This window comes from Rattus rattus, chromosome 6 (genome assembly GCF_011064425.1).
Source record: "Rattus rattus isolate New Zealand chromosome 6, Rrattus_CSIRO_v1, whole genome shotgun sequence".
NCBI lineage: Eukaryota > Metazoa > Chordata > Mammalia > Rodentia > Muridae > Rattus > Rattus rattus.
In genome coordinates this window covers 30,780,334-30,791,306 of record NC_046159.1, presented here as the reverse complement: position 1 = coordinate 30,791,306, position 10,973 = coordinate 30,780,334, and the positions used below count along the sequence as shown (strand labels likewise).

Below are 10,973 nucleotides of genomic sequence, written 5' to 3'. Positions count from 1 at the left end.
CTTCCCTTTATAATTGTGGTAACAGGTTAGGTTCTTATTGGGCAGATCTAGGTCACCTGATTATCCTTAAGTCAATCATGTCTAAGATAGAGATTCATTTGATTGGCCAGAGCTGAGTCACTTGATTACCTCTAAGTCAATCACCATGCCTGAGATGGAGATTCTTTTTCTGATCAGCTAGACCTGGGTCACCTGATCACCTCTAAGCCAACCACTATGTCTGATTGTCTGATATAGGGCTCCCTCATTTGTCATGTGTTCCGATACTACAAGATAAAGTTGACTCCACATAGTTAAGGAGTCTGTAGGATATATTCCCCAAAAGAAACCAGGGGAACAGGATCAGGACCAGTCCAGAGGGGTGGGGACTAAGATGTGCTAGTCAAGGCTCCTGGGTGTCATAGATGAAGGGGACTCCATGGCTACCATACCTCTGGTTGTTTCTCACGCTTTATGGGCCAGGAGTGGCTGTTGGTAGGCTACTTTAGCTGCTTGGCCTTGTCCTACCTCACTCCTCCATGCCCAGTTCACTTGTTCTGAGGAGTGTCACCTTTACTCCTGCCTTCTCCTATTCAGGAAAAATACCCCTTTAGAACCAGAATGTTCTGGTCAGCCTCCCCTTGGCAGTCACTATGAGAGTAGATGGAGCTCTGGAGTCCCCACAGGGCCACCTGCTAGTCTCCAAGCAAGCATCATTTGTGGAGCATACAATACACTCATCCAATCACAGGTCAGACAGGGCTGTCACCCCAATAAAGAGACACCTGGGGTACCAAGTAGCCTGAGATGCTCCAGAGAAATGCAGTGCCAGTCCCAGGGTAAGTCCCTAAACTACACAGGCCATGACTCTTAGCTGAAAGTGAGAGACATCTTAGCTGGTGGAGGGCTTATTTCTGAAATAGTTTCCACCCATGGTCACTTTACCTTTGAGAACATTGAGTGTGACCCCAGATATATAGGGAATTAAATAGGAGCACAAGTCAAACACCTACTGATAATCATAAAGAAACCTAATGTAAAATAAATCTTTGATATATATGCAATTTTACGATTGATTAAAGATGAAAATAAATTTGCATACTAATGAGATGGATCTGCTTGCTTTTTCACAAGGAATAGATCTCAGCTGAATACTTAATGATGTAGGACACGGCATATACAACGTTTTTTAGAGTTGATTGATATTTTGGTTTTATAATCCTTGATGCCAAGAATGCCTCTTCGCATAAATACATAGTACAACATGAAGAAGTGTGTCTAGGCCATTTCAGAAATTGTTAGAAATTGTTTCATTATCGTAATCTAAAATTCACTGAGCAGTGTGTGTGGTATGTGTGTATGCATGCATATGCCCATATGTCTGTGTGTCCATGTGGAGGTGCTATCATCTGTGTATATGAAAGTGGAGAAACTGAGGTTACAGTTGGGGTCACACCCAGCTTTTCCACAGGTGCTGGGGTTCCAGACTCAGGCCCCATCCTTGCACAGCAAGTGTTACTAATTAAGATGTCGCCCTAGCTCCCAAGCCAATGATTTACATATGAAACTCAAGTCAGCCATTCAAACAGCAATTTTGTTAAAGATCAAACATTCTAACACAATGCAACCCCAAAATATACTAATTTAATTCTTACATGCTAAGGAGTGATGGTAAGAAAATATTGTAAGTCTTTGTTTTCCACAATTCAACTCTTATTGTTCCAATAACACAGAAAACTTTGTATGTACAACAAAAACAACCAACCAAACCAAACACTACAGTTCACAACATCCAATAGTCTGGAATCTGAGCTGCCGTTCAGGCAGTTTGTTGGCACTGTGTGGTACAAAAGCATGTGCTGTCCAAAGTGTCCAAGTCCATACAGAACCAAGGCTTTGTGAAGTCACATGATCCAACACCATGAGCACTGCCCCAAAACACGTCAGGTTCATTGTTTGAATTAATGTAAAAAAATTGTATTACATTTTGTTTATTGTACCTATCAGAGGAGCAGAACACATACATGACACATTGTAAGTGTGGACATCAGAAGACAGCTTTTGGAAGTCAGCTCCCTTCTGCCACATGGACCCCAGGGATGAAACTTGGGTCATCCAGTTTGCCAGCAAATGTCTTTCCAGATCGGCCATCTTGTCTCCTCTTGAATTACTTCTTGATCTTTGTATGGGCTTTGTAGAGGGCTTCCACAATGCAGCCTAGGGTCTGAGTGTGCAGTGAGCCACACTTCTGGACTTCAGCCTCTTCATGTGTAAGATGATGAAGATGCCAATTTATACAACTGTATAATATCAATTATACAGTTTGTGCAGGCACTGCCAGTGGCTGCAATTTCACTCCACCCTGATGCACTGATTAAGAAATTAATGTCTCTCGGGGCTGGAGAGATGGCTCAGTGGTTAAGAGCACTGACTGCTCTTCCAAAGGTCCTGAGTTCAAATCACAGCAACCACATGGTGGCTCACAACCACCTGTAATGAAATCTGATGCCCTCTTCTGGTGTGTCTGAAGACAGTGATGGTGTACTCACATAAAATAAATTAATAAATATTTAAAAAAAAAGAAATTAATGTCTCAGTGTCCTGGTGGCATAGGAGCTGGCACGGTACAAAGCAGAGGCCCTCTCATCATCTCAGAGTTTAGGACATGTGTCTCTGAAAATGGAGCATGTCCTAAGGTGGGAGGAGAAGGTTCCAGAAGGAAGTCAGCACACACACACACACACACACACACACACACACACACACACACACACACCCAGCCTGGCCTCGCAGAGAAGTCAGGAGGCTGGCAGAGGGCATGCTTCTGCCAGCAGTCTCCCTAACTTGCTGTTATCTCCCTGTCAAGTGGCAAACCCCTCTGAGAATTTTTAGATCTCTGAGTTTTTCCCAAACTCCCTTCCCAACACAAAACTCGATCCTGGCACAGCCTGGGAGCAGGGTTTCAGCAAAGCTCGTGGGAATGTTTACACTACAGAGTCTCTGCATTTCTCAGTTCTTGGAAACGCCCCACAAATGGATCAAAATTGCGGCCCCCATGCGTGCCAGCTCCCGTTTGCCTCTTTGCCTCTCATTGCTCCTTCCCCGTCTAGCACTGGGCATTTGCAGGTCTCTGTTCACTCCTTGGAGCCAAAGCACCACAGCAAGTCTGGAGGGCCTACTGTGTGCTAGTGTTGGGCTGGGTGCCAGAGACAGCCCTGATCCACCACAGAACTCAAGAGTCAGGGACCTGTGAGACAGTGCTGTGGCATTCCTGAGCAAACCTAACCTACATGAGAAAGGAAGACATATTCCAGAGAAAGTAGGTAGGAATAGAAGGCTTTCTAGGCCTGGTATAGTAGCAACCTTGTGCTATGTGACAAATAGTCCCAGAATTTATGGTTTAAAACAACAAACCACATGTTCTTTCTTCCAGCTCCAGGGACTAGTAGGTGCTGCTGCTGACTGGGATTCAGCTTGGACCATCTCTGCTGGGCTGCTTCAAACATCCATGGTTAAGTAAAGGACTAGCTGATGACCAGTAGGTTGCCTGGATGTTGGCTGGGTAACAAGTGACTGGACCATGGGTTTCAGCATCCAACAGACTAGCAGGGCTTGCTCCCATGGCAATGGGATCACAAAAGCACCATACCCTCGGTAGCTCACAGCCCGAGGCTACCACAGATCTAAGACTGAGATCAACAAGGCCTCACTGATATCTGCACATAGCTATGGGCAGAGATGGGAACTCTGGACCGTCTGCACTAATTTGACATAGAAGCACAAAATGTGACATCCTAGTATTAGCCAGAGTTCATTCGAAGGCAACACGGTGTGACTTTGTAAAAGTCTAGTATTGGATGTTGAGCCCAGAATCTCAGAGATGCTAAGCTCTCATTGGACCACTGAACCACAACCTGAGTCCCACCTGCGGTGTGATTGAACTGTGGGATTTAAGAGTCAGGAAAGCACTGTGAGCCCGATGGAAGATCTCAAACTTTTCCCCAAAGGAAGTAGGGAGCCATGGAAGATTCTAGAAATGGAGTGAGATTGTTTCACTGCAAAGAACTTTGAAGGCCACGGCCTTTCTCAAACCAGACCTATGATGGAGGGTGAGTTCTCTGGAAAAATTCCAGAAAATAAAGGGATGATACACAGAGAGGGGAAGCTTATAAGTCTCCTGCAAGGCATCCCCAACCTCCACCTTTCTCAGAGCAATGGCTGCTCCCACACTGGTGTGAGTCCTGCTAGACCAGCTTCAGTGCTGGCCTCAGCCTCACAGCTGTGTTCTATCCCACAATTGGCTTAGCCTGTTTCTACCTGACAAGTTTTTAGCTTGCCTTAAATTTCTGCTGATACTGGGGCAAAGTTCCTGTTTACTTGTTCCCGTTTCTCCCCAGGGAGGGATGGCTACACCATGGAGCAAGTTCCTCTTTGCTCCATAAAATGTTGAGTTGCAGGCTGGAGAGATGGCTCAGTGTGCTGGCTGCTCTTTCAGAGGACCTGAGTTCAATTCCCAGCAACCACATGGTAGCTCACAACCCTCTGTAATGAGATCTGATGCCCTCTTCTGGTGTGTCTGAAGAGAGCAACAGTGTACTCATATAAATGAAATAAATAAATAAATCTTAAAATGTTGAGTTGCCTCTAAGGTGGCTGACCTGTCAGCTCTCTCAGCCTTTGTGTGATTTTCATACATCCTTGACAGTCAGCTATGAGAAATGTTTGTCTCATATTTCATGAGAAATATTGACATTCAGCCAGGAGAGAGATCCCTCTTGTTTTAATCCACCCTGTTTTGTTTCTGTTTGGTTTGATTCTTTTTGAGTCAGGGGTTTGCAGTCTAGGCTAGCCTCAAACGCCCTAGCCTCCTGCCTCAGTTTCCCCAGTGCTGGAACAAGCACAAGCCTTTATCAGATCTTGTCGTATATACTACAGCGTGTTTTACAGCAATGGAGTAATTGACTCAGGCCCATGTGGTTTCACTGAGAAGTCACTTCTGTCTTTCATCTCGATGACTCAGCCCTTCCTAGGAAAGAGATGGAATGGCCAGGCTCGGGGGTGGGGGGTGGGGGATCCCTTCCCAAGTCATAGCCCTGTCAGGGCAGCCGGCTGGTTCTCTCACCCAGGCCAGGGTTCCAGTGTTGGGTAGTGTGATGGGAAACGGTAACTGACACCTGTCCCAGTGTGTGTTTGAACACCAAGGACACTAAAGACAGTGGCCTTCAGCCAAGGCCATATAAAGACCCAGGCACACCTCCCCCTGCATCTGAAACTGTATTATCTAAAACATCAAAATGACACAGAAGGAAGAGCCACTGCCTCCAAACACCCCCTTCTTTGGGCACAATTGCTGCTTTGTGGAAAACTGAGGCCAGTAGTCATCTGGAACAGGGTAGACAGACCCCTGCCCACTTGGTGGGATTAGGGGACCCTTGCGAGCACCCCCACAACTCAGGTGTCTCCCATTCCATGCCAACTCCATTAGCTAGGTAGGACACAGTGACTCTGCCTCTACTTTCCCATGGCTTCAGGTCTCCAGGGTTGAGGCAGGAGCTGTGTTTAGAGTGAGTCGTCCCTCCCAGGCCTGATTGACAGCTTCCAGCTGCTCAGGTGGTAGACCCGATTGGCAATTGGTCGTCGAGTACCACTGGGAGGTATTTAAGGCGGGAGTTTTGGAGGCTGCCACCTGACAGAGCTCTGGTCTGGCCTGCCGCCGCCTGTGCCATGGCTCCAGGGAGTGTCTCCAGTGTTTCTTCCTCCTCCTCCGTTCCCTCCAGCGACACATCACCTCCTGGATCATGTGGGCTCCCTGGGGCTGTCAGTCCAGGTAAGCAAGGGAGTGGAATTCTGAGTTTAGGCCAAGGTCCCGGAAACCCCGTGACAACAGCTGAGAAAGTGCATGCAGCTGTAAAGGGTGGTCCTCACCACTCATTTGGAGGAGGAGACCCAGTCCTGGAGAGGGACGAAGCTGAATGACCCCGTTGCCTGGCTTGGGACTCAATGAAAACTTCAGGTCCAGGATGCTATGGTCCTGCTGTAGGACTCCCTCAGGCTCCTGGCTTGTAGTTTCATGTGGCTTTTTCTTTTTTTCTTTCACATACATTGGTGTTTTGCCTGCATGTAGGTCTGTGTAGGGGTGCTGGACCCAGTGGAACTGGAATTACAAAGAACTGGAGTTCAGACAGTTGTGAACTGCTATGTGGGTGATGGGAACTGAACCTGGGTCCTCTGGAAGAGCACCCAGCGCTCCTAACCACTGAGCCATCTCTCCAGCCTATGGCCGTTTCTTTCTACTTAACAATTTCTCTTACTTTTGAGTCTGAATTTTGCAAATAATTCTGATAGCATCACTTGGAGTTTAAATCACTCACCTGCGGCTGACAGGTTCTCCCATTCCTCTCCCCCAAATTCTCCTTTTCTTGCTGCTTTTCGGCCCATTCCCGTACGGCACCACTCCCCCAAGTTCAGCGTGCAGTGACCTTTAAGTATGTCATCATGCGTGGCCATTGCCACAATCTGTTTCAGAATTGAGTCATTTCCTGAGAAGAAAAGCTGACCTGTGCCATTAGCAATCACTCCCCAGCCTCACGCCGCCTGTGAGCTCCCATGTTTTACACACGGCTTTGTGACTGGCTTTTTGTTTGCTTACATTTAGAAGCATTCCGTGTAGTAGCCACTTACATTTCAGTCCTTTATGGCCAAGTAGTATTCCATTGTGTGAGCGTATCATGGGTGGAAGAACTCTCATGCACGTGGCAGGCCGGGGGGGTAGGGGCCTCACGCACGCTCAGCACACCAGGCTCCTGCACCCTCATACATGCCTCTGCTTGCATTTTCACTTCTGGGTGGGGGGAGGGGCGTGTTGCTAGCACTGTGACTGTTTTTACTTTCCCTTTTCCCAAAATAAGTTTCTTTTAAACATTTTCAAAATGTTACTTGTGTGGGGTGGGCATGATGTGTCACACTTGAGAGGCACCACAGTTCACACAGATGGATCTCTGAGTTCAAGGCCAACCTGGTCTACAGAGCGAACTCCAGGCCAGTGAGAGCTATGTAGTAAGGCTCCCTTTATTTATACTTTTATTACTCTGCACCCGAGGCCTTTCCCAAGCAAGTATATAACGTGCTTTGAGTGTGAGCATATCCCTCCAAATCCTCCTCCCCTCCCCCTCCTCACCCCTTTGCTCCCCAGAGAGTTTCACTTCTACCTTCTTTCCAGCTGTGGACACAGACTTTCCCTCTACAAAGTCTAGGAGCCACAGACGATGCTGATATCTTGTTAGGAAAACTTCCGACACTGAGAGGAAATCGGGCCAGGAACAGCTGAGTCCCTCCCCTGTGCCCATCAACCTCAGCCGTCCTCAGCTGTGTCTGCTTTGCTTACCCACCGGCTTATCCCAGACACATGCCAGGCCCAGTACTTCGGCTAGAAATAGTCCAGGGTTGATTTCCCAAGATCTGAACCTTGGAGAAAGTGCTGTCAGGGCTGGGGTGCAGCTCAGGACGACACCGATTACCTGGCATGGGTGCACAAAACCTTGGCTTGTGTCATGAGCGGCACAGAAACAAAACCTTCAGAGCTGCCTTTTCCTCCCGCATCTATCAATATTTGGTTGCTTTATTTCTTTGTCCAGTTGGATTTTGAGTTTGTCCTATTTTTGAGGTACCACCTCATTCTGTAGCCCCAGGCTGGTCTGGAAATAACAATCTTCCCACCTCAGTGTCTGGAGTGACGGGGTAAACAGGTTTGTCCCACCAGGCCTGGATTTCCAGGGTGATTGTTTTGAGTCCTTCTGAGTCTGAACAGGGCCCCGTGGCCTTTGACAGATGTTGCTTTCTCAGTGTTTTTGTCCCCAGGGTCTTTGGTGCCTTCCTCGAGGTGACCTGTGTGTAAGAGAAGCCAACATGGGCCTCACTGAGCTTCCCGATTTACTTCTCGAGTACAGTAGAGCTACAGTTCTAGATACCCCTGGGCAGCTCACCTACGCAGGATTGCCTCTACAAGAGGTCTTCTTCCAAAGGAGGGGACTTGATGAGCATAGGGACAGTGGTCTGTGCAAGGCTCGCAGACTGACAGCCAGTGATGCTCACAGGGAGTTGGTTCTCAGTGTGTGCTCTGCCCCACCAAAGCAGGCCTTGCCTGGGGCAGAGGGTGGTCTGGGTGATGCCCTTCTGTTTATCCCACAGATCCAAGTTGCAGCAGGATCCAAGTAGGCCAGCGGAACCCGACAATGCTGCGTATGGTGCTAGAGGCTCTGAAGGCCAGGGAGAAGCGCCAGGGCACCTCAGTTGTAGCCATCAAGGTCTATATCCAGCATAAGTACCCCACAGTGGGCACCACCCGCTTCAAGTACCTGCTGAAGCAGGCCCTGGAAACTGGCATGCGGCGAGGCCTCCTCACCAGGCCTGCCAACTCCAAGGCCAAGGGTGCCACTGGCAGCTTCAAAGTGAGTTCCAGAAAAGGAGAGAGGGAGGCCTTGGGGCAAGGTTTAGACATCACACCCTTACCTAGCACGTGCTGCTCCTCACCTCAGCCCACATCTCCACAGCCCTCTGCTGACCCATATTGTGCGGTGTGGGGAGCCCGCACAGTATCATGGTCTGTGTGTGGCTCCTACCACATAGCCACTGACCCCCACCTTCTGGGGGGACACTATGGGGCAGTCTCTACTAACCTCACGGGGTGCCTGTGGTTACTGAGGTGTCCATTTCAGGAAGTCCCAATACTGGGGAGCTCTGCTGGGACCTAGAGGGCTCTACTGGGGCCTAGTTGGAGTCTGGGGGGGGGGCGGGTGGCTCGATTGTACAGACCTGTAGCAAGCTGGGAAGTTGGTCATCTCTCAGCCTGCATTCCTAGAGACATTAAGAGGTGAGACTTCAGGGAGCAGGGCAGAGTGAGGCTTGAGGCTAAATGGGTGATAGGCAGAAGGCAGACACAGATCTTAGAAGTGAGCAGTGGTGCACTGCAGAGAGGCACAGACTAACACCAGGTGAAATGCAGCGAGAGCCACAGAGCTGGGTGTGTCTCCGCGCTCCTCTTAACCCCGTTGTTGGGAGCATGGCCCCTTTGATGTCTTACACGGGGTATAGGGCTCTCCAGAGCGTCTGTTCTCATCCCAACCCCAGATTCTGTCTTTAGCTAGTTCCCAAGCCCAAGAAAAAGAGAACCTGTGCCCCGAAAGCCCGTGGGGGAGCTACAGGTACCAAGGAGACAGGCTCCAAGGAATCCGGATTGCGGAAGAAAGACCAAGCTGGCAAGGCCAAGACAGAGAAAGCGGCTCCAAACCCAGGGCGGAAGCGGAAGGCTTATCCCCGTTCAGCAGCCACGTTGGAGAAGGCGCCTAAGAAGGCCAAAGCGGTGCCAAGAGAGGTCCAAAAGGCCCCCCTAAAACGAGACAAAGCTGCAGGGGCCCCTCTCACTGCCAACATAGGCCAGAAGGTCAAACACAGTGGGACCGGGCAAGGTAGGTGTGTGAATGAGTGGCAGGGATAGGGGGTCCCCAGCAGCCCCCGCGGTGGGGTGGGAGGGGCTTCCCTCCCTAGGAAGTGGGCGGTGAGTATCAGACCTGGGTAAAGGAGTGGAGAGCCTGTAGCAGCCTTGAGTCGGGGTCAGGGAAGGCCTCTTGGAGGAGGCATCTCAGATACTTCTGTGCAAAGAGGTTGAACAGCTGCCAGTGGGTGTGTCTGTCTGCACTGGAAGGGGGGGCGTCGGAAGAAATCCAAGGGGGTTTTGCAGAGTCTAGGTTCACCCTAGGGCAGTGAGCAGCCATGACAGCGTTCTGGCAGGGAGTTGTAAGTGACAGTTTTAAGACAGTCAAGGAAGCTGGTGCACACCCATCATCCTAAGCATTTGGGCATGAGAGGCAGCAACTTCACCTTTGTATGGAGCTTAAAGTCAGCCTGGGTCACATGAGACTGTCTCAAACAACCCTACCCTCCTGAAACAAAACAATATATATATATATATGTATATATATATATATACACACATACACACACATGCATACATATATATACATACATATAAAATAGACATCGAAGTACCACCATTGGTAGGTAGGCAACAAAGCTGATGTTCCCATGTTGTTGTAAGGAGAGCAATTTGCAAATTGGGGCCTGAGACTTGGGGACAGCTGGCCCAGGTCACATGACCTTCACTCCTCACTATTCCTCCCCGCACCCCGGTCTTCCAGAAGCAGATGCCCATGGGAAGACCAAAGATGTGTGTGAGAAATCAAAGGCCTCGGCTAGCAAGGTAGGTAGGTTCCTGTTGGCCTGGTGCGTCTCAAGTCCTTCCAGGCGTATGTGTGGGCTCTGGGAAGTAAGCTTGGGCCTCTGTGCTTGTGAGCTGGGTTCCCTGCTGGCTGAGCCGTCTCCCCACCACTGGGCTTGCTTTCTTACAGGTCCAGAATAGTGTTGCTTCCCTCATCAAAAAGGAGATGGCAGCCATAGCCCACACGGAGACAGTTGTTCAGGGGGCTAAGAGGGTGCAGAAGACCAAAGCGCCCACTCCTTCCCAGGACGTCGGACACAAGGCACAGCCCACAACTAGGGTCAGGAAGACAAAGACCCCCGAGGACACCAAAAGGCCTCAGTTACCCCCCAAGACCTCATCCAAGGCTCCCAGCAAGAAGGCTGAGGAAGCTAGGGCCAGGGTTGGGGAGATGGCACTCCGAAGCTTTTATTCTCTAACAAACTGTCATAATGTCTAATCATAATTTATTTATCAATAAAGACTTCTTTTTGTATTCACACGCTGGGACACTGGACACTGGACTGTGGGGCAGGAAGGCAGAGGTGGGTTTTGAGCACTTGGGAGCCAGGGGACAGTGCAGGCTGTGGTGTGGCTGATGTCTTGACAAAGAGTCTCCTGTCTCAGGAGGGATGGAGGATTTGAAGGACCAAAGACCATCGTAAGCTTCCTGAGCCTGACTGTCAAGCCTCAGCCCAGAGAGGCAGCAGACTACGGCTTGGGGGTCTGCCATGTTGTCTGC

General features: G+C 49.5%; 1 protein-coding gene across 1 annotated transcript; it reads left to right on the top strand.

The window, feature by feature from the left end:
- The first annotated feature begins 5,671 nt into the window (after positions 1-5,671).
- LOC116904629 (histone H1oo) lies at positions 5,672-10,739 on the top strand. Its single transcript, XM_032907421.1, has 5 exons — positions 5,672-5,806; positions 8,167-8,426; positions 9,119-9,443; positions 10,173-10,234; positions 10,383-10,739. Exons 1-5 carry the CDS (start codon positions 5,704-5,706, stop codon positions 10,689-10,691), a joined length of 1,059 nt encoding a protein of 352 aa, XP_032763312.1. The 5' UTR covers positions 5,672-5,703; the 3' UTR covers positions 10,692-10,739.
- Positions 10,740-10,973: the final 234 nt, after the last annotated feature.